This window comes from Oryctolagus cuniculus, chromosome 9 (genome assembly GCF_964237555.1).
Source record: "Oryctolagus cuniculus chromosome 9, mOryCun1.1, whole genome shotgun sequence".
NCBI lineage: Eukaryota > Metazoa > Chordata > Mammalia > Lagomorpha > Leporidae > Oryctolagus > Oryctolagus cuniculus.
Genome location: NC_091440.1, coordinates 15,014,376 through 15,038,927, shown reverse-complemented (window position 1 = coordinate 15,038,927; position 24,552 = coordinate 15,014,376). Strand labels below are relative to the sequence as shown.

General features: G+C 42.3%; 1 protein-coding gene across 1 annotated transcript in view; it reads left to right on the top strand.

Annotated features, from left to right (window-relative positions):
• The first annotated feature begins 2,830 nt into the window (after positions 1–2,830).
• Positions 2,831–24,552, top strand: part of RAP2A (RAP2A, member of RAS oncogene family) — a 45,070-nt gene continuing 23,348 nt past the window's right edge. The window contains exon 1 of the mRNA XM_051850525.2: positions 2,831–3,286. Within this exon, the coding sequence (XP_051706485.1) occupies positions 2,973–3,286 (314 nt within the window). The 5' untranslated portion in view covers positions 2,831–2,972. The remainder of the gene's footprint in view (positions 3,287–24,552) is intronic.

Here is a 24,552-nt window from a genome sequence, read left to right as displayed (position 1 = left end):
TGAGAAACATAAATGAGCTGCAACTACCCTATGGGATGGAATCCCTACAGTTTTTATCAAAAGTCAGCATTAGTGAAAGGTCAGGGAACACAGCCTAAGAAATATCAAAAAATCCCCCTCTGTATTATGCTGAGTAGAGGGACTAGGGAACTCACTGCTATTTTTGTGACATTTTCTATCAGATGCACTCCATTCCAGAGTTTCCCAAGTTTTGAGGACCTAAGAGTAATGAACACAATTGCTTAAGGCTACCTTCAGGACCCACAAACCCAAAGCAAATTAAAACAAACAAACAAAACAAAACAAAACCCTGAACCCGTATTCCTTGCTAAGTGAGTGGATTTTCAGTTCCACTGTAATGCAAGGTACTAGATGCACTGTTAGATCTTCACAAGATAGAAATATTTAAATCCCCAACAAATCTCTATATGAAGCATCCACGTGAGCTCTCTCAATTTTACTTCAGTTTTTCACAATACTCTTTCAGGATGAGATATTAGACGCTCTGGGGTTTCAATTCCCTCAAAATACTGCTGAATCTTTGTTCTTTTTACAATCTGCCTTCACTGCTGAATCTGCTGGTCAGGTATAATTGCTTGTATTTTTGATAACATATAACCAAGACATAACAACTGAGTTAGGCAGTCAGCCCTCCATATTCGTGGTTTCTGCCTTCATTGCAGAAGGGAACTATTTGATAAAAACTACAAATGTTCTGAAGGCATACAGACTTTCCTTATCAGCACTCCTTAGACAACACAGAATAACAACCATGTATATGACATTTGCGTGACAGTGGGCATTTATGCAATCTAAGGATAATTTAAAGTATATGGAAGGATTGTGTAGGTTTTATTCACATGAAAACAGTACATCATTTTAAATAAGGGGCTGGAGCATTGAGCTTTTGATCTGTGGGGAGGAAGCCAGGAACCAATCCCCAAGGATACTGAGAGGAGACTGTGTCTCTTACCCATTCTAAGTTTGACAGGACACTTGCCCAGAATTATTTCAAATGAAAACTTGCTTACTTATACCACACGTATGTGCAAATACAAATTATCCAGTGTAATATAGAGGGAGTGACAGGGCGGTGGGTCATTGCTTTAAAAGAAAAGAAAAAGCATGATTCTGCAGAGCTGGATCATGGACTGGATGGTCAAAGAACACCTGCAATTTCGAGGAACTCAGACCAAAACCGTCTTCGCGTAAAGACCTGTGGGAAAGAGGAAAGGTGGAGGGCGTGCCGCGATCTAGCATCAGCACCACAGAACGCACCATCCGTCAACGGGAAATGGTGATGGGCAGGTGTGCGCCGGTCCGAGAGGGACCAACAAGGTAAACTCGACAACCAATCATTGCAAAAATAATAATAATAATAAAATAAAATACAAAAACCCAGCAATGTCGGGAAGGCAAGCTCTGTCCTGAACTTGACGGCACGCGTGGGAGGGCGTGTGTGTGACTAAGACCTACGGCCGCGTTTTAGAACAGCAGTAAAAGGGGGCGCGCGGGGACGACGGCGCTACTGCGGCACCGCAGTCGCCTCCTCAGGGCCGGCGACGTCTCCCGCCCTGACCGCCGAAGTCCCGGCTTTCCCTCTGCAGCCCGCGTCCCACAGCACTGCTCCACGCCGACCCCGGGACTCGTCGCTCCCGCCTACAATGCACTCGCTCCCCTGCCAGAGCAGGGCACAGCCACCGGCCCCGCCATCCCTGCCCCTCCCGAACCCCACCAGCCCCAGCCCGGTCTCCACACCCCAGCCCTCCGAGGCCCGCGAATCGCGAGCTCCGATTGGCTTACCCATGCCTCCGTCATTGCCCAGCTCACCTACCATTGGTCAGCAGGTCGTGCGCATAAGCCCTGGGTGGTGGGGAGGCGGAGCCTGCGAATACACGTTTTCCTGATTGGCTGAAGCGGAGGGCATCACGTGGCATGAGGCTGCTCCCTATTGGCAGTCAAGGCTACCATGCGGTCCAGAGACGCGATCTGATTGGCTACCATGAATCCCGGCTTCCTACTAGACGTCCCCTGCGGGCTGTTGCTATGAGGTGTCCCCTGCCCTTCCGCAGGCTGGCGGAGACTCCGCTCTCCACGTTTTCCCTGTGCCCGTGGGTGACAGGGCGTGGGAAGAGCTGGACCACAGTCGGGCACCGGGAGGGCGGGGCTCCGGCGCAATCACGGGGCGTGGCCGCGAGCCCGTTCCCGACAGGCCTCGTGTCATCGTGTTCACACCACCTCAGGCAGAGGCCTGGAGGCGCCACACCACCTCAGGCAGAGGCCTGGAGGCGCTCGTCCCCTTCCACAAAGCGCACAGACAGCGCAGTGTCAGGCAAAGGCCCTCGCGCCTCTTGGACCCCGCGCGTCTCCGCCTCTCGCTACACGAAGCCTGACCGTGGGCGCTTCGAGGCGACTCGGCGCCCGCATCAAGCCGGAGCGGCACGGTCGCGGCCCCCAGCCCTGCTGCGGGGCAGAGCCCGGCGGCGAGAGCCCCCGGGGCTGGTTTATCTCAGCGCGGGCCGACGTTCTGGCGTGGCGCAGAGCCTCTCGGGAGCGCGCGCGGCCGGTCGCCTAGGCGACGGCTGCAGGGGCGGGGCTGCGCCGCGGGCCCCGCCCCGAGCTTCCAGGCTCCGCCCCCGGCAGGGCCGCGGCGGGGACTCGGGCGCGCTCCCGCGCGGGGAAGCGGCGGCGGCGGCGGCGGCGGCGGGCGGGGAGCTGGGCGTGGAGGCGCGAGGGGCGGGGCGGGCGGCACTGCGGGCCCGCGGCTCGGGCGGCTCCGGCTCCGGCTCCGGCTCCCTGCTCGCCTCAGCGCCTGCCGTCGCCCGGCTCGGCCCATGCCCAGGGCCGCTGCCGCCTCAGCCGCCGCCGCGGCCGTGAGGTGCGGGCGGCCGCGGGAGGCGGCGGCCGGGTCCGGGGGCGCAGCGCGGCGGGCGTAGGTCTATGTCGCGGGCGGCGGCGGCGGCGGGGGGACGATGCGCGAGTACAAAGTGGTGGTGCTGGGCTCGGGCGGGGTGGGCAAGTCCGCCCTGACCGTGCAGTTCGTGACGGGCACCTTCATCGAGAAATACGACCCCACCATCGAGGACTTCTACCGCAAGGAGATCGAGGTGGACTCGTCGCCGTCGGTGCTGGAGATCCTGGACACGGCGGGCACCGAGCAGTTCGCGTCCATGCGGGACCTGTACATCAAGAACGGCCAGGGCTTCATCCTGGTCTACAGCCTGGTCAACCAGCAGAGCTTCCAGGACATCAAGCCCATGCGCGACCAGATCATCCGAGTGAAGCGGTGAGCGGGCCCGCGGGGGGCGCGCGCCCCGCTCCGCGCCCTCCTCCTCCTCCTCCTCCTCCTGACCCCGCGCGCGAGGGCTTTGTTCCACCCCGGAGACCCGGCGTCCGGCCGCCCCCGGCGCCGCGCTTTGTCTCCCACGGCGCGGGTGGGAACCCCGCAGCCAACAAAGTTGGAAGTCGTGCGGGGGGACGGCGGCGCCTGACAGCGGGGCACGCTCCCGCGCGGGCTGCGGGGCTGTCAGGTCGGAGGCGGGAGGCCCCTGTCCGCCGCGCTCTACTCGGGGTCGGTGGGAAACTTGGAGGACGGGGCGCGCGCGACGGCCCGGTGGGGTTGCGGGAGCCCTGGCCCGGAGCGGGACCCCGGCGCCACTCAGGTTTGGGAACGCGGGTTAAGTTTTTAAAAATCGGCCTGCTGTACCCGCTCAGAAACGGGGCGGCGGAGGCGGCCAGGTCTGCAGACAGCCAGGTATTAGCTAATTTAAAGGTAATGCAAATAAACTGCCCCAGAGCAGCTTGGTCCTGAAGCATGCATTTTTGAAACAGGAACGACAGCTTAAATGGTTCAAAAAAATTTTTTTTTCTCCTAGAATTGACTATATTTTCCCTGTAATTTCAGTGTCAGGAACGTAATATCTTAGTTCAAAGTTTTGGCAAAGTTTTCTAATTGCTATTTAATTACACATTACCCCTGTGTCTGTTCCTTATTAGTTAATGCTTGCTGGCCATTTTCGTGTCATTTTCTTTTGTTGCTGCCTTATTCTCCCTGTGAACCAACATTGAAAGACATTTGCTGAAAGGTGGTTCTAAGAGTGATGCAGACGCGATGAGTTGTAAGTCAGTTTGAGTCTACTAAAGAAGTCCTGTGTACTCAGAGGATGTTCAAAAATTCATTACAAGTGGTGGATTTTTAACACAACTTAGGAGATCACAGGGAAGACTCACTTCCCCTTGTCTCTTTACATAATTAACTTTAATAACTAATTTTATGTTCTTTCTTGCATTAAGTTCCAAAGTAGAATAAAGTGTGTATTTTTTAGTCTTTACTGCTGTTCCCAGGTCTGTAAATCTGACAGCTTTTTGCTTCTCCAGTCTCATTGTTTCAAAGTTATATATCTGGGATTAAGAGAGAAACTATTTTGGTTTCAAACTAAGTGTGTATCCGATATTTAAGGAGCTACTTTTTAAGTGGTTCAAATCCTTTAACATGACTTCTCCCCAGTACTACTCAATTAAACAGAAAACTATAGTAAAGTAGTCTCATACATTGTCACAGGTCAATTTTAGGCCAAATACTTAGATGAAATAATAATTAAGTAAGTGCTTCACCAGCCCCACCCTTCACATTTGAATATCTACACTGAGTATGCATCCATACACTGCTAAAGTCACGTACCCAGACTATCTTCTTGACACAACCTTGGGGGAAGGAACATGGCAAACTGTCATTGGATGGTAGGCTGCACATCATTTTGGAGTTTATTTAGTGCAGGTTACTTTTCTCAGTTTTTTTTTTTTTTTTTTTTTTTTTGGACAGGCAGAGTGGACAGTGAGAGAGAGAGACAGAGAGAAAGGTCTTCCTTTGCCATTGGTTCACCCTCCAACGGCCGCCACAGCTGGCGCACTGTGGCCGGCGCACCGCGCTGATCCAAAGGCAGGAGCCAGGTGCTTATCCTGGTCTCCCATGGGGTGCAAGGCCCAAGCACTTGGGCCATCCTCCACTGCACTCCCTGGCCACAGCAGAGAGCTGGCCTGGAAGAGGGGCAATTGGGACAGAATCTGGCACCCCGATCGGGACAAGAACCCCGTGTGCCGGCGCCGCAAGGCGGAGCATTAGCCTATTGAGCCGTGGTGCCGGCTTTTCTCAGTTTTAATAATGGGTTAACCTAGGCTTGGTCTACAGGAAGAACTTAACCTGTTACACTGTGACTCAAGGGGGAAAGGGAGACATCTATCTGCATAGTTGGTTAGCATTTTTCTCACTAGTGTCAGTTCTTGATGTAAAAAGACCATTGATCAGCAGGAGCTTTTCGTAAAGTTCTCCCTGGAATTCAGCTATCATATCCATGAGAGCCACTTGGGCCTTTCTTCTGTGTCCTCTTATCTGGCTTCCCCGTCTGTAGCATATTATTTACAAACAGAAGGAAGAAAGGACCTGTGTTTGCTATATGGATTACAATGAATATATATTAAAGCAGGTGTTATTGAACCCTTCCCACTTAGAAAGAATAGAACATGATTTTCAAATAAGTGAATTTTCTACTCTTTTGAAGACCAGATTTTAAATGAAGCAGTTGCAATAGGAGTCATTGTTCCCACCCCTTGGCCCACTGTCTGGCAGCTAGCTACTTTGTACCTTATCTACAGCAGCTGTTCTGAGATTTCCTCCTGATACAGATGAAAACTGAAATGTAGAAATTTGGCATCTTGCAGGAGACTAAAACCAGTCACGGATGGAGTACGGATTTAAACCAGGATCTGTGTGAATCCACAGAGCTTCCTCTTTTGCACCCATTCATTCTTTCATCTTGGTATCTTCTGATAGCAGCCTTTGGTCTAGATCGTCACTGCCCCATAGAAGTATGATGCAAGTCACACATGCGATGTTCAGTTTTCTAGTAGCTCATTTTAAAAGTATAACATAAACAGGTAAAATTAATGTTGATAATGCATTTTATGTAATCCACTGTTTCCAAAATTGTCATTTGAAAGTGTAACCAGTATTCAAAAATTATTGAGATACTGCACTTTCTGTTCCATACGGTGTACTCACAGCACATCTCCATTCAAACTGGCTATACTTGGAGTGTTCAATAGCTACCTGTGGCCACAGGCTACCATGTTGGACAACACAGGTCTCAGGTGTTTATGACCTGGAAAAATGCTTGCTCATTGCTCTAAGCCTCATTTTCTTTTTTCTAATCTGTGAAATAGAGAACCTCTCAGAGTTATTATTAGAATTAAATGAGATAATATATTTTCAGATGCCAAACATGATACTACAGAAGGTGTTAAGAAAATTCTAGCTATTCTTTTATTTATAGTTTGTCCCCCTTCCTTCCTTAAATTTTGCCCTTGATATAAGTGAAACTTAGGAGGAAATAATTTAAACTTGTATTTGCATTGTGAAATCCAATAACTAGTATTGACAGGATAAAACAAAAAGCAATTAGGTTTGGAAATTTTACGTTGTTACCTTTAAAATGTTTTTTCTTATTAAGGGTCTTATGGAAAAAGGCATAGAGAATGGATATTTAACTTCAACTATAGAACCAGCACATAGCCAGTGAAATGGACTTGTCATTGGATTGTTTATATTTGAAGTGTTTCACTTTAAAACACATAAAAGTGGTTCATAGTCCCTTGAGTACTTATGTAGGTGCACACATATACATTTATTGGGAGATTTAAGAAAGTTTATGAAAAAGGAAACTAAAAGATGTTCATTTTGTTGCAAAAAATTTAATATCTATGCATAGTTTTTTATGAGAATGTATTTCAGTGAACATTTTGAAAATCCCCTTATACACCTATAACCTCCTGTCAAAGCTAAGTAGACCAAGTGAAAACAGCTTGATATTTTTTTTGAACTTCAGATGGTTGAGATCACAGATAAGAAGAGTGATGGAGATACAGATGTTTCCATGAAACAAAAATAAAATCCTGTCTGACGTGGTAATTACACCTCTTCTTCCCCAGTGCAGGGTCAGCAGTGATCCCTTCTTGAAATATCTTCAATGTGATTTACATGGTCTCTTTGTTCTTAGGGTAAAGCCCAGAAATCTTCCTTCAACGTGACCTTCCAAAACGTGGCATGCTCTTGCCTCTCACGGTCCCTGCAGCTTCATCCCTTACAGCTCTCCTCATCACTACTGCATCTAGGCCTTATTTTCGTTCTTTGGACGTACTCAGGCTCTTCCTCTACCTTGTGGAAGTCTTCTACCTTTTTTGCTGTTAATTCCTAGTCATTCTTTGCCCCTACTTAAAATATTTTCCCCCACACAAAGAAGTCTTCCATGTCTTCCCACACTGAATGAACGTCTTTCTTGTCTTCACACTGAAGATTACATGCCTCATCCCGTCCCTCAGCCATGCACACTTTAGACCTCAGTGGACCCCGTCCTTTCCCTTTGCTTGTAGCACTCAGCAAAATTTACTATTTGTGTGATAGTTTATGTGCAGTCAGTCTTCTCACCAAACTGTAAGTTCAGGTGGCTAGCGTAGTGCCTGACACAGAGGAAAAAATCAAGAAATACACTGAAAAAAGGAGTATTCACAAAGACAGACATATTTCTAATGTCCTTTGGCCTTAGTTCCCACAAACATTTTAATATTATAGATGGAGAAGATCTTCCTTCATCCCTAACACTCTGTGAGAGCATTTATAATTGGGGTAACAAGGGAAAAGGTAGAGTTTAATATGAACCTTTAAGATCCAGCTCGATGTCTTCCAGATGGAGGAAATGGCATGGGAAATACATAGAATATGGGTTTTTTAAAGATTTATTTATTTGTTTGAGAGGTAGAATTAAAGACAGAGAGCGGGAGAGATAGAGAGAAAGGTCTTCCATCTGCTGGTTCACACCCCAAATGGCTGCAGCAGCCAGAGCTGAGCCGGTCAGGAGCCAGGAGCTTCTTCTGCCGAGGCCCAAGCACCTGGGCCATCTTTTACTGCTTTCCCAGGCCATCAGCAGAGAGCTGGATCAGAAGAGGAGCAGCCAGGACACAACTAAAAATCCGTATGGGACGCTGGCTCCACAGGTGCAGGATTTGACTACTAAGCCACAGTGCCAGCCCCTAGAATATGATTTTTGGATGTTAAATCGACCACATGGGCTAAACTACAATTCTGTATAGAAATATGAGGGGAAATAAGGTTAAAAACATTACAGACGGTTCAAAGAATTCAGACATGATCCTGTAGTCAGGAACCATAGTCAAAATTGTTACAGATGGGGGCTGGGGCCATGGCGCACTAGGTTAATTCTCCACCTTCGGTGCCCGTATCCCATATGAGCGCCGGTTCTGGTCCCAGTTGCTCCTCTTCCAGTCCAGCTCTCTGCTGTGGCCTGCGAAAGCAGTGGAGGATGGCCCAAGTCCTTGGGCCCCCGCACCCGCAAGGGAGACCAGGAAGAAGCACCTGGCTCCTGGCTTCGGACCGGCGCAGCTCCAGCCATTGCAGCCATTTGGGGAGTGAACCAATGGAAGGAAGACCTTTCTCTGTCTCTCTCTCTGTAACTCTACCTTGCAAATAAATAAATAAATCTTTTTAAAAAGAGAGAAATGAATGGATATGGTTAGGAATCGATACTAGAAGTGAATTATTATAACCAAGGATAGAAATGATAGTTGTGCAATATAGAGACTTCATACCTTGCAGTGGGTTAGAACACATGAGAGGTTTTAAGACTGGAGAAAATGATGAGAAAAGGGTATTGATTTGCACTACCCTAAGTGATTTAAGTTACTGATTTTTAAAAATTATTTGTAATATTGCCCTATCATTTAAGGGATCACTTTGAAGTGGCCCAACAGATTTGATTGTGCTTTTCCCAGTAAGTAGCAACAGCGTTTGTTCTAAGGTTGAAACATATTGCCGGTTGCCATACAAAGGTCTTTGGCTCGTGCTCGATTAGTGCTGTGGAGCTAAAACCAGAGAACACAATAATATCAAATGATGTGTGTTTCATCCAAGTTAAACTTCCACAGCTCCACTGCCATTCCTTCCTCCACAACACCTCCACCCCATGAACCAAAATCTAAAGCTGGGCTTCCCCAGTACAAGTCACTCATCATTTTTTTTCTGGTTATGGTGAATCAGTAGGAAGAACTATCAACAGTTAAATTCATAAATATATACCATGAAAATTAATAACTCAATCCTGACAAACAAAAAATTCAAGTATGGAGGAAAGAACTAATGGTGAGAGAGCTATCTGTTTAAGTAAAAAATCAAGATTAAAAACCTGTGAGAAGTATGGCTTCAATATGGAATATTAGTGTTTATTAGTGTTTCAATATGGAATATTAATGGACAAAACAGTGTCACTAATAAGTCAGATTTGGAGTAGGGAATATGGGAAGTAAATCAATGTTCAAGTCCTTTCATGAGAGGAAATCAGATGGTCAAAAATTGAAATTTGTTTTAAAAATTGACTTCAAGAGTCAGTGTTTTTCATAACTTTTTTTGTCTTTCTTGAAAACTCCTTTATTGAGGTATGATTGGCATACAAAAGGCTATGCCTATTTAATGCATACAACTTATGGAGTCTGAAGACAAGCATACACATGTGGAACCATCACTACAGTCTATGCCAAAAGCCTATGCCTCATGCCCAGAGATTTCCTCCCACCCTGTTTATTTATCCATCAATTCATTCCATTTTTGTGATAAGAACACTTAACATAAGATCTATCTTCTTAGCATGTTTGAAAGAATACAGTACAGTATTGTGAAATAGAGACATTGCTGTACTGTAGATCTCTAGGACGTACACATCTTGCATAAATTAAGCTTTGTTCAATAAGTCCCTTTGTGTGGTCCAAATATTTTTTCCCAAAAGGAAATTTTTTTATTGTATTGTAAGGTTAGAACATTAAAAAATGGTTTTGTTTTTTCCATCCCAGGATTGGAATTTTAAAGTTCACTTTGCAGATGAAGGAGATGAGCTCCCTTGGGCTCTATCGTTCTGTGAAATCACTTCTGCCTAGTTGGGCTGGTAAGAGGGAAGGTAAAGGTTAATAAGAACCATCAAGAATCAGCAGCTTGTGACCTGCAAGTCTTGCCTCGTTAAGGTTTAATGATAATTGCACCAATGAAATCTATAATCAGGAGAATCATTATGATAATGTTTGTTTTTTTAAAGTGGGAGGAGCTAAAAATCAGGAGCCAACCAAGGATTCTACCACACACAGACAAAAGCTATCAAGTCTCCCTGCATATCGATAAACCCTCTGGCAAAGACAAATGAATGGCTGATCTGAAGGTGACTGAACAGGAATGAGAAATCTCAGACCACAGGCAAATAGATGTTGACTTTCCAGCCACCCTCTAGGAAAAGTCAAATAATTAATTAAAAGGCTTACATTAAAGAGAAGGAAGAGGAACTGATAAAAATGTAGATGCTGCAACCAATGGGAGGGGCCAACAAAGTTGGAATCTTTTTATTCAGTAAAAGTTTCCAGTATTAATAAACTTGTGATTCAATTTCTCTTGGCAAGCTTCTGGGAAATTTTCTATGGCATATTAAATCGTATGCTACACACTTAGACATATTTCTAAGCAAGAATTTTTACATAAAATCAGCTACATTTTAGGAATTTTTTTTCTTTTATACTGTTTTTCTTAGTCATTGTCTTCAGAACCTAATTCCTTAGGGAAGGCTGTGTGTCTCGCTCTAGGGTTTTCTTTGCTTCTGTTTTGACTTTTTGCCGTCACCTGTTTTGCTCCATCTGTCTTTACCTACTGTTTTCTTAACGTGGTTACATTTTTAGGCATACCATGTAAAAAGCTGTATATAAAAATTTTGGGTAAAAATATTTGAGTTTGAATAAGAGTAGATGTTCAAACCAGGTGAAACTTAGGGAGAGTAAATAGTTGCAAAGTAAATATATAGACATAGAATTTTGTAGGAAATTAAACATGAAATTTTAATGGTATACACAAATGTGCCATTTACTATATACTTTTGCCTATAATTTATTTATTGCTTTGACAGTTGTGGTTCTTTTCATTAAAAATTACTCATAAGCTGACAGAGGTTTTAGTTTCTTAAACATGCCTTTATGCTTTATCAGCTCAAACTGAGCCTTTTAGTAGAGTGGGATCAGTGGTGGTAATTCTGCAATCTTAGACGTTTCAGTAAAGTGTGTAAGTAAAGTATAAATATATTGATAAAGTTAAAGAAATAGAAATATCTGAAAATTCAAGAATACTTCAAAAAGTTCCTGGTAAGTACAATTAAGAGTAAGTTTATTTTGGTTGCAAACATTGTATGTAGATATAAGGAGTCTTCAAAAAGTTCATGAAAAATGCATATTATAACAAAACTTATCTTTCAATTCCATTTTTCCAAGAACTCTTCGAAGTCCTTTTGTAGAATATTTTAAGTTGCTAAGATTCTATCAGAGTATATTCTGAATACTAAATAGATTGAGTTTTGTACTCATCAAATATTTAAACCTCTTTGGAAATAATGGACCTAATATTTCAACTCTTTCACCTTTTATCCTTGCAAGAAAACTCTTAATAAAAAGCAAATTCTACATCAGGTTGATTTTTAATAAATTTCTATTTAAATTGGGGATTATTGCTATGAAGTAAGATTTCTTAAACATATGAGTCAGACTAAGGTTATTTATGAGTCAGATATCAATAGAATGAAATCATGGTTTGGAACAAATCAACTTTGGAAGTCTTTCGAAATTTGATGCCTTTAATTATAATGTTGGAAATGTACTTCTAATTACACATTGCTGAAAACTATTGAATAAACTATTTAAAATAGATTGAAACAGATAAAGTAAGTTCACTTTTAGATTAGACATTCAGGAGCTGGCACTGTGGCACAGTAGCTGGCATCCCATGTGAGTGCCAGTTCAAGTCCTGGCTGCTCCTCTTCTGATCCAGCTCTCTGCTATGGCCTGGGAAAGCAGTGGAAGATGACCCAAGTGCTTGGGCCCTGCAACCACATGTGAGACCTGGAAGAAGCCCCAGGCTCCTGGCTTCTGATCAGCCCGGCCATTGAGGCCATTTGGGAAGTGAATGAGCAGATAGAAGACCTTTCTTTCTGGCTCTCCCTCTCCTTGTAACTCTGCCTCTCAAATAAACAAGTAAAATCTTTAAAAATAAATAAATTAGACATTCATAGTGCTGAAACATACTGGCAGATTTAGGTAAATAGGTATGTGTATGTGTTTTCGTTTTCCTCTCATGTTTAAAATTTTATTTTTTTCATTTATTGACTTAAAGGACAGAGAGAAAGAGATCTTCCATCCATTGATTCACTCCCCAAATGGCCACAATACCGGGTTTGAGCCATGTAAAAGCCAGATGCCTGAAACTCCATCTGGGTCTCCCTAATGGGTGGCAGAGGCCCAGGCGCTTGGGCCATCTTCCACTGCTTTCCCAGGCACACTAGCAGGAAGCTGGATAAGAAGTGGAGCAGCAAAGCCAAGACTCAAACCAGCACCTGTGTGAGATACTGGAGTTGCAAGTGATGGCTTAACCCACTGTGCCTCAATGATAGTCCCTCATGATAAGATTTTAAAACATACAAAAATTGATATCTTAGGGAGAAGTAGGGGGATTGATGATTTTTGTTTTTTTAATCATTCCATCTGCCAACAAAAATATTGGGAAACAAATAACAAATCTCTTTTCTTTTTACCAGTCTACTCAGCAGTGACTTTCAGAATTTCTTAAGCAGAGCCCTTAGTAAGAAATACACTTTATACTATGACACAACGTACATAGGGGGGTAAATGTGTAGAGCTGAAACCAGTGTTTCATAAAACAATAAGTTCATTATGTTGCTTGTATTACATTTTCTGTTTGTCCTTTTTGTTTCTGTTTCATTGTTTTCACGTTCTTCATGACCACCAAATAGATATCAACTGCTCTCCTAGAACATTTTACTAAGAATACTAAATGGAATTGTGTGTTTAATATTTTGAGATAACTTTTTTATCATCTCTCTCCTGCTTTTCCAATTTCTAACAATTCTATATAAGATTACAAAATGAAATACTTCACTACACAAGTTAGTAAAAGCTACCTCTATTATAGAGAAAGTTAGCATTTAGTGCTTAAAAAAAAAAACTAAGGTACTTCTTTTGAAGAGGTTTTTATTACTGTTGTACATGATAGAAATATAAAGGTGTATTTCTTACATAATCTTGCTCATTCTAGCAGTGTTATGATAGCACTGGCCTTGTGAAAATCTAGAACAGAGCAAGGGAGGTTGTCTTAAATGAACATCCCTAAACAGAAAATTCAAAATCTGAAACTTTTTGAGTTCTGACGTGATGCCAGAAATGGAAAACTTTGCACTGACTTCAGGTGACAGGTCACAAGCAAAATACTAGCACACCAAAAATATTGTATAATGTTATCTTGAAGCTAGTTGTCTAAGACATATATGAAACATAAGCAAATTTCATGTTTGGACTTAGGTTGCATCCCCTCAAGATTTCATTATGCTTATGCAAATATTCTTTTTTTTTTAACTTTCATTTAATGAATATAAATTTCCAAAGTACAGAATATGGATTATAGTGGCTCCCCCCCATAACTTCCCTCCCATCTGCAACACTCCCCTTTCCCGCTCCCTCTCCCCTTCCATTCACATCAAGATTCATTTTTAATTCTCTTTATATACAGATCAGTTTAGCATATATTAAGTAAAGATTTCAGCAGTTTGCACCCACATAGAAACACAAAGTGAAAAATACTGTTTGAGTACTAGTTATAGCATTAAATCACAATGTACAGCACATTAAGGACAGAGATCCTACATGAGGAGTAAGTGCACAGTGACTCCTGTTGTTGACTTAAAAATTGACACTCTTGTTTATGGCGTCAGTAATCACCCTAGGCTCTTGTCATGAGTTGTCAAGGCTATGGAAGCCTTTTGAGTTCACCAACTCTGATCATATTTAGACAAGGTCGTAGTCAGAGTGGAAGTTCTCCCTTCAGAGAAAGGTACCTCCTTTGATGACCTGTTCTTTCCACTGAGATCTCACTCATCTCACTTGCGGAGATCTTTCATTTAGGTTTTTTTTTTTTTTTTTTTTTTTCTTTTTGCCAGAGTGTCTTGGCTTTCCATGCCTGAAATACTCTCATGGGCTTTTCAGCCAGAAATGAATGCCTTAAGGGCTGATTCTGAGGCCAGAGTGCTGTTTAGGACATCTGCCATTCTGTGAGTCTGCTGTGTATCCTGCTTCCCATGTTGGATCATTCTCTCCCTTTTTTATTCTATCAGTTAGTATCTGCAGACACTAGTCTTGTTTATGTGATCCCTTTGGCTCTTAGTCCTATCATTATGATCAATTGTGAACAGAAATTGATCACTTGGACTAGTGAGATATCATTGGTACATGCCACCTTGATGGGATTGAATTGGAATCCCCTGGTATGTTTCTAACTCTACTGTTTGGGGCAAGTCAGCTTGAGCATGTCCCAAATTGCACATCTCTTCCCTCTCTTATTCCCGCTCTTATATTTAACAGCGATCACTTTTCAGTTAAGTTTCAACATTTGAGAATAACTGTGTATTGATTACAGTATTCAACCAAAAGTATTAAGTAGAACAACCAAAAAAAATACTAAGAGGGATAACGTATTAAGTTGTTTATCAACAGTCAGGGCAAGGGCTGATCAAGTCACCGTTTCTCATAGTGTTCATTTCACTTTCACAGGTTTCCTTTTTGGTGCTCGGTTAGTTGTCGCCGATTATGGAGAACATATGATATTTGTCCCTTTGGGACTGGCTTATTTCACTCAGCATAATGTTTTCCAAATTCCTAACAGGGATCACTTTTCAGTTAAAATTTAAACACCTAAGAATAATTGTGTGTTAATTACAGACTTAAACCAGTAGTACTAGAACAAAACAAAACAAAAATACTAAAATGGATAAAGTATTACATTGTACATCAACAGTCAGGACAAGAGCTGATCAAGTCACTGTTTCTCAGAGTGTCCATTTTACTTCAACAGGTTTCCCCTTTGGTGCTCAGTTAGTTGTTGCTGATCAGGGAGAACATATGATATTTGTCCCTTTGGGACTGGCTTAATTCACTCAGCATGATGTTTTCCAGATTCCTCCATCATGTTGCAAATGATTGGGTTTCATTGATTTTGACTGCTGTATAGTATTCTATAGAGTACATGTCCCATAATTTCTTTATCTAGTTTTCTGTTGACGGGCATTTAGGTTGATTCTAGGTCTTAGCTATTGTGAATTGAGCTGCAATAAACATTGAGGTTCAGACAGCTCTTTTATTTGCCAATCTAATTTCCTTTGGGTAAATTCCAAGGAGTGGGATGGCTGGGTTATGTAGTAGGCTATATTCAGGTTTCTGAGGAATCTCCAGACTGACTTCCATAGTGGCCTCACCAGTTTGCATTCCCACCAACAGTGGGTTAGTGTCCCTTTTTCCCCACATCCTCGCCAGCATCTGTTGTTGGTACATTTCTGAATGTGAGCCATTCTAACCAGGGTCAGGTGAAACCTCATTGTGGTTTTGATTTGCATTTCCCTGATTGCTAGTGATCTTGAACATTTTTTCATGTGTCTGTTGGCCATTTGGATTTCCTCTTTTGAAAAATGTCTGTTGAGGTCCTTGGCCCATCTCTTAAGTGGGTTGTTTGTTTTGATGTTGTGGAATTTCTTGATTTCTTTCTAGATTCTGGTTATCAACCCTTTACCTGTTTATGCAAATATTCTTTTTTTTTTTTTTTTTAAGAAGTATGACGTGTGAAGCACTTTTGGTCCCAGCATTTCAGATGGGGTATTGGCTTGTGGTAGGGTTCAGACTTGAATGCCTGTTAGAATTCTCCCTCATTGCAACAGGTTGCTGAAGAGATCTGGGAAACTCATCTCTGAGGTCTGCCACGTCTGTCCAGGATGCTACTGACTTGGCTCTCCCTTTGTGGCGGTGAAATAGATGGTGACCACTTTTAATTATAGATTCCTTAAAAATCACTTTGTTAAGTTACCCAAGAGAAACATTACAAACCTTTACTTAAAACATTTAAATGTGTTGTTTTTCATGCTTTTTCTCCATCTGCTTACAAATTAATAATTCAAATGTAGAAATCTATATCATATTAATAATTCAATCCATATTAGTATTTTCTCCTTGCTATGTGTCTTTACAGCTCTCTTAATGAAATGTTAGTGTGCTTTTCTTCATATTTGGATGGAGAATTTTGTTCTAACTATATCTGTCTTTAGGTTTCCAATGAACATGGCAAATACAATATATATATATATATATATATATGTTTCTCCAATATGGTATTTTATTGTCCATACTGACCTTATTTTTTCATCTATGAAGACTGTAAGTATTGATCAGGTTAAAGCTGAGTTCTGGCACTTACTATTTTAGTAATTAGGAGCAAGTTAATAGTTGCTGTATTTCAATTTCCTCAGCTATAATATAGGCATGCTATAATAACTAACGAGCCAGTGAACATAAAGTGTTTCTTAATATAGCAAATCTAAAATATCAACAGTAAAGTTTTACCACAAACCACAGAAAAGGAATGAAACCCAAGGGCTTGCCTGTCGTAAAGTATACGCTGCTGTGAAATTTTAGGACTTGGGCTCAGTTACCTGACTGTATCTAGATGAATTAAATACCTAATCTGGTAGCACACTTCCATTCTTTTTCCATTGCTTTCTCCTCAGTGTTTTAAGCACTTGCACAGTATGTTACAGAACTTAGAGCATAAGCCTTGAATGCAGAAATTCTGCCTTTGCCTTCCCTGTACACCTAAACATGTTGACTATAAGTGATGACAGTATGTTTTTAAGAATCATAAGGAGTAATAGTAATGTTTAGCACATATATCTTTTTTTATAATTTTTTTTATTTGACAGGTAGAGTTATAGACAGAGAGACAGAGACCTTCCATTGGTTCACCCCCTAAATGGCCGCTATAGCCGGCATTGCGCCCATCTGAAGCCAGGAGCCAGGGGCTTCTTCCTGGTCTCCCATGCAGGTACAGGGGCCCAAGCATTTGGGCCATCCTCCATTGCCCTCCTGGGCCACATCAGAGAGCTGGACAGGAAGAGGGGCAGCCGGGACTAGAACCCGGCGCCCATATGGGATGCCGGTACCGCAGGCGGAGGATTAACCAAGTGAGCCATGGTGCCAGCCCCAGCACATATATCTTAAGTAGAAAAATGTTGTGTAAGAAGTTATTGATAATAACATTACTATTTGTTTAATAGCATTTTACTTTTCTTTTAAAAGTTGGTGGTAGACTTTTTAATGAATACCAAAAAGCAGGCATGAGGTGAAAATGATTTTAAGTCTTTAGCACTAGATATATATACTAATTGTGTTGACAGAGCTTTTAAGTAAATCAACTCCAGAAAAAGTTTCTCTATTTATAAAAATCATCACTGTCAACATCAGACAATATGATTTAAACGACTTCATTTGCATAGTACTGCCTTAGGCATATGCAGCATAAATATACTATCTTTGTCCTTCTGATAGTCAAAATGCACTATCAATGAAAATGTATTTGATTTTTTTGAGTTATACAGAAATTGTTTTTTTAACCAATTTGATTGCTAGTTTCAAGATATTTTTCTACCAAAAGTATTGCTTTCAGGAGACCACTCTTTCCAAAGAATTTTTCACTCATTCTAACATTACAGGAAGTCAAAAATTCGTAGGACTAATGGCAATTTTATATTAACTTGAGTCTGTCTTAATCTGTTCAGATTGCCAGAACAGAAGACCTTAGACGTGGTAATTTCCAAAGCAGGGAAATTTGTTGCTCACTGTTCTGGAGGTGGGGAGGCCCAAAATCGAGTCACCAGCGGTCAGTGTCTGTTGAAGGCATGTTTCGTAAATGGCTCCTCTTGCTCTATCCGTATGGTGGAAGGGACAAGTGGTTCCCTCCAGCCCCTTCTGAAAGGGCACTAATCTCTTCCACAATATGGGGAGCCCTCATAAGCTCATCATTTCCTAGAAACCCCGTGTCTTAAAAATACTGTCACACTCGGGATTAAATTTCATTAGAAATTCGGGGTCAAACAGCAGTATATTCAGTGCATCCTATTCCTCCCTATCCAATGTATAATCCCCCCCCCCCCTTAAATAGCAAACTTACACTCACAGTGTTCTTCTGCAAAGTGAACCAGCAGTCCAATAGGTGGCCATTAATGATACTGGTTGATAATGTGAAGGACCGGATACCTACTGTTTTTTTTTTTTTTAATCTTTTATTTAATGAATATAAATTTCCAAAGTACGACTCATGGGTTACAATGGCTTCCCCCCCCATACCGTCCCTCCCACCCACAACCCTCCCCTTTCCCACTCCCTCTCCCCTTCCATTCACATCAAGATTCATTTTCGATTATCTTAATATACAGAAGATCAGCTTAGTATACCTTAAGTAAGGATTTCAACAGTTTGCTCCCACACAGAAACATAAAGTGAAAAATAATAGATGATTTTTTTTAAATGATGATGAAATCAGATCAGACCTATTGTCCTGTTTAATCCCAGTGAGAGTCAAGTTGGGAATTGATACTTTTTTTTTTTTTTTTTACAGAAGATCAGTTTAGTGTACATTAAGTAAAGATTTCAATCATTTGCACCCCCATAGAAACACAAAGTGAAATATACTGTTTGAGTACTCGTTATAGCATTAAGCCTCAGTGTACAGCACATTAAGGACAGAGATCCTACATGAGGAGTAAGTGCACAGTGACTCCTGTTGTTGACTTTACAAATTGACACTCCTGTTTATGGCATCAGTAATCTCCCTATGCACCAGTCATGAGTTTCCAAGGCTATGGAAGCCCCTTGAGTTCTCCGACTCTTATCTTGTTTAGACACGGTCATAGTCAAAGTGGAGGTTCTCTCCTCCCTTCAGAGAAAGGCACCTCCCTCTTTGAAGACCTGTTCTTTCCACTGGGATCTCACTCACAGAGATCTTTTGCCAGAGTGTCTTGGCTTTCCATGCCTGAAATACTCTCATGGGCTTTTCAGCCAGATCCGAGTGCCTTTAGGGCTGATTCTGAGGCCAGAGTGCTATTTAGGACATCCGCCATTCTATGAGTCTGCTGAGTATCTCACTTCCCATGTTGGATCACTCTCCCCTTTATTTATTCTATCGGTTAGTGTTAGCAGATACTAGACTTGTTTATGTGCTCCCTTTGACTCTTAGTCCTTTCATTATGATCAATTGTGAACTGAAATTGATCACTTGGACTAGTGAGATGGCATTGGCACATGCCACCTTGATGGGATTGAATTGGAATCCCCTGGTATGTTTCCAACTCTACCAATTGGGGCAAGTCAGCCCGAGCATGCCCCAAATTATACATCTCTTCCCTCTCTTATTCCCACTCTTATGTTTAACAGGGATCACATTTCAGTTAATTTTCAAACTTAAGAATAACTGTGTGATAATTACAGAATTAAACCAGTCATATTAAGTAGAACAGACAAAAAAAAAATACTATGAGGGATAATGTATTAAGTTGTCCATTAGCAGTCAGGGCTATGCTGATCGTGTCCATTTCACTTCAGGAGGTTTCCTTTTTGGTGTTCAGTCAGTTGTCACCAATCAGGGAGAACATATGGTATTTGTCCCTTTGGGACTGGCTTACTTCACTCAGCATGATGTGTTCCAGATTCCTCCATTTTGTTGCAAATGACTGGATTTCGTTGTTTCTTACTGCGGTATAGTATTCTAAAGAATACATATCCCATAATTTCTTTATCCAGTCTACCATTGATGGGCATTTAGGTTGGTTCCAGGTCTTGGCTATTGTGAATTGTGCTGCAATAAACATTAGGGTGCAGGCCGGCGCCGTGGCTCACTAGGCTAATCCTCCGCCTAGCGGCGCCGGCACACCGGGTTCTAGTCCCGGTCGGGGCGCCGGATTCTGTCCCGGTTGCCCCTCTTCCAGGCCAGCCCTCTGCTGTGGCCAGGGAGTGCAGTGGAGGATGGCCCAGGTGCTTGGGCCCTGCACCCCATGGGAGACCAGGAAAAGCACCTGGCTCCTGGCTCCTGCCATCGGATCAGCGCGGTGCGCCGGCCGCAGCGCGCCGGCCGCGGCGGCCATTGGAGGGTGAACCAACGGCAAAGGAAGACCTTTCTCTCTGTCTCTCTCTCTCACTATCCACTCTGCCTGTCAAAAATAAAAAAAATAAAAACATTAGGGTGCAGACCGCTTTTTTGTTTATCAATTTAAACTCCTTTGGATAAATTCCAAGGAGTGGGATGGCTGGGTCGAATGGTAGGGTTATATTCAGGTTTCTGAGGAATCTCCAGACTGATTTCCATAGTGGCTTGACCAGTTTGCATTCCCACCAACAGTGGGTTAGTGTCCCTTTTTCCCCACATCCTCGCCAGCATCTGTTGTTGGTAGATTTCTGTATGTGAGCCATTCTAACTGGGGTGAGGTGAAACCTCATTGTGCTTTTGATTTGCATTTCCCTGATTGCTAGTGACCTTGAACATTTTTTCATGTGCCTGTTGGCCATTTGGATTTCCTCTTTTGAAAAATGTCTATTGAAGTCCTTGGCCCATCTCTTAAGTGGGTTGTTGGTTTTGTTTTTGTGGAGTTTCTTGATCTCTTTGTAGATTCTGGTTATTAACCCTTTATCTGTTGCATAGTTTGCAAATATTTTTTCCCATTCTGTCGGTTGTCTCTTCACTCTCCTGACTGTTTCTTTTGCAGTACAGAAACTTCTCAATTTGATGCAATCCCAATAGTTGATTTTGGCTTTGACTGTCTGTGCCTCCCGGGTCTTTTCCAGAAATTCTTTGCCTATGCCAATATCTTGAAGGGTTTCTCCAATGTTCTCTAATAACTTAATGGTGTCAGGACGTAGATTTAGGTCTTTAATCCACGTTGAGTGGATTTTTGTGTAAGGTGTAAGGTAGGGGTCTTGCTTCATGCTTCTGCACGTGGAAATCCAGTTTTCCCAGCACCATTTATTGAATAGACTGTCCTTGCTCCAGGAATTAGTTTTAGATCCTTGATCAAATATAAGTTGGCTGTAGATGTTTGGATTGATTTCTGGTGTTTCAATTCTGTTCCATTGGTCTATCCATCTGTTTCTGTACCAGTACCATGCTGTTTTGATTACAACTGCCCTGTAGTATGTCCTGAAGTCTGGTATTGTGATGCCTCCGGCTTTGTTTTTGTTGTACAAGGTTGCTTTAGCTATTCGAGGTCTCTTGTGCCTCCATATAAATTTCAGCATCTTTTTTTCTAGATCTGCGAAGAATGTCTTTGGTATCTTGATTGGGATTGCATTGAATCTATAAATTGCTTTTGGGAGAATGGACATTTTGATGATGTTGATTCTTCCAATCCATGAGCATGCAAGATTTTTCCATTTTTTGGTATCCTCTTCTATTTCTTTCTTTAAGGTTTTGTAATTTTCATCGTAGAGATCTTTAACGTCCTTGGTTAAGTTTATTCCAAGGTATTTGATTGTTTTTGTAGCTATTGTGAATGGGATTGATCTTAGCAGTTCTTTCTCAGTCATGGCATTGCTTGTGTATACAAAGGCTGTTGATTTTTGTGCATTGATTTTATATCCTGCCACTTTGCCAAACTCCTCTATGAGTTCCAATAGTCTCTTAGTAGAGTTCTTTGGATCCTCTAAGTACAGAATCATATCATCTGCAAAGAGGGATAGTTTGACTTCTTCCTTCTTGATTTGTATTCCTTTGATTTCTTTTTCTTGTCTGATGGCTCTGGCTAAAACTTCCAGAACTATGTTAAATAGCAGTGGTGAGAGTGGGCATCCCTGCCTGGTGCCAGATTTCAGTGGAAATGCTTCCAACTTTTCCCCATTCAATAGGATGCTGGCTGTGGGTTTTTTATAAATTGCTTTGATTATATTGAGGAATGTTCCTTCTATACCCAATTTGCTTAGAGTTTTCATCATGAAAGGGTGTTGAATTTTATCAAATGCTTTCTCTGCATCAATTGAGATAACCATATGGTTTTTCTTCTGCAGTCTGTTAATGTGGTGAATCACATTGATTGATTTGCGAATGTTGAACCATCCCTGCATACCAGGGATGAATCCCACTTGGTCTGGGTGGATGATTTTCCTGATGTGTTGTTGTATTCTATTGGCCAGAATTTTATTGAGGATTTTTGCATCTATGTTCATCAGGGATATTGGTCTGTAATTTTCTTTCAGTGCTGCATCTTTCTCTGGCTTAGGGATTAAGGTGATGCTGGCTTCATAGAAAGAATTTGGGAGGATTCCCTCTTTTTTCGATTGTTCTGAATAGTTTGAGAAGAAATGGGATTAGTTCTTCTTTAAATGTCTGGTAGAATTCAGCAGTGAATCCATCTGGTCCTGGGCTTTTCTTTGTTGGGAGGGCCTTTATTACTGTTTCAATTTCTGTTTCAGTTATGGGTCTATTTAGGTTTTCGATGTCTTCATGGTTCAATTTTGGTAGATTGCATGTGTCCAGGAATCTATCCATTTCTGATAGGTTTTCCTGTTTGCTGGCATACAGGTCCTTGTAGTAATTTCTGATGATTCTTTTTATTTCTGTGGTGTCTGTTGTTACGTTTCCTTTTTCATCTCTGATTTTATTGATTTGGGTCTTTTCTCTTCTTTTTTTAGTTAGTTGGGCCAATGGGGTGTCAATTTTGTTTATTTTTTCAAAAAACCAGCTTCTCTCTTGGCTGATTTTTTGTAATGTTTTTTTTGGATTCAATCCTGTTAATTTCTTCTCTGGTTTTAATTATTTCTCTTCTCCTACTAGATTTGGGTTTGGTTTGCTGCAGTTTTTCTAGGTCCTTGAGGTGCGCTGAAAGCTCATTTATTTGGTACCTTTCCAATTTCTTGATATAGGCACCTATTGCTATAAATTTGCCTCTCAATACTGCTTTTGCTGAGGATACCTACTGTTAAGACAAGTAGTAAAACACCCTGAAAGCTGACCAAAAGATTAGCTAGACTTTTCTTTCTAGTTTGTTTTTAGAGAAGATAAGAAAAGACTTTCTTAATGTTTAATTGAGTCTGCTTAATATTAATGATACAAAATACTTTTCCATGGTGTGGCATTCAGGAGCACTAATACATGTTCTCCTCACATGGCCATCAGCCAGTTTTGGAGTGCTGTCACCTTGGTTGAGGGAGGTTCGAAACAGAGTGTCGTGTCAGTGGCTGGTCATGTCAGTAGATGCGCTGCTGCATGGAATGTTGTACGGGGAAGCTCCTCCAGCTGGGTGTGGACTCAGCGGGGAGAAGACTGTGACCCACTGGCAGCATGTGCCCTGAGGAGGAAGCCAGGATGCTGTGTGTTTACCATCCCTGCCTAAGAAATCAGTTCCTTCATAAGGATGGGATGCCTCCCAGAGCTATGTACATTTTTAAGATTAATTTGGGAGGCAGAGAGAGATGGACAGAGCTCCCATCCATTGGTTCACTCCTCAAATTACCATAGTGAATGGGGCTCAAATGTGGGTGGCAGGAACCCAAACACTTGATCATCACCTTTGCCTCTCAGGATTTGCTTTGGTGAGAAGCTGGAGTCAGGAGCTGAAGCCAGGAATTGAACCCAGGCTCTCCAGTCCGGGAATGTAGGCACCTTAACTGCTTGGCTAAATGTGCATTCCTAAAAGTCTCCTCTTGAGGACAGCAAATGTTTATTCCTAAAGCCACTCAAGCACATCATCCCCCCCCCTCCCACCCCGTGTGTGTGTATGTGTGTGTGTGTGTGTGTGTGTGTGTTTAAAGCTTCATTTATTTGAAAGAGTGACAGAGAGAAAGAGAGATCTCATCTGCTGCTGTTTCCCTCTCTGGCCACAATGGCTAGGGCTGGGCCAAGCTGGGGAGAAGCCCCAAACTCCATCTGGTAGTGGCAGGAGCCCAAATACCTGGGCCATCTTCACTGCTTTCCTAGGCACATTAGCTGGACTGCAAGCAGGGCATCTGAGTGGCAGATTACCATCTATACCACAACATCAGTCCCTGTCATCTGGTTTTATTGAAAGTAATGCCTATACATTTATGGTGCCAGGGGCAGTTTGGGGGAAGGAAATTGATTCACTGTAGTCATCAGAAAAATACCAGTATAGGTTATGTACCCTTTGCAGCTACTTAAAATAAGTTGTACTGCCTCCTCCCCCATCACTCTCCCTGCAGTATATATTGCTTATAAAAGTAGTTGACTTGGACGATCTAATTTAAACAAAAAAGGTTCTTCCATGTATTTCCTGCTGCTTTGCTTCAGTGTTGAGATCTAGTATCTGGCACATAGGAAGCACCCAGTAAATGTTTGCTGAATTTATGAATAAAGGTCCCTTCAGGGCATTACATTCTGTATTTTGACCATTTTCTCCCTCAAATCTCTGGAGACCTCTTTTACCTCATATCAATTTAAGCATTTCAGCATCAAATGCAAGGCATGATAAAATAAAATAAAGATTTGTAAATAGTGTACCCTCCAAAATGTTACTTCAACCTCATGGCCATGTTTTATGGTTGCCTTGTTTCAGTGGGTTTTGTTACTGCAATAGTGCA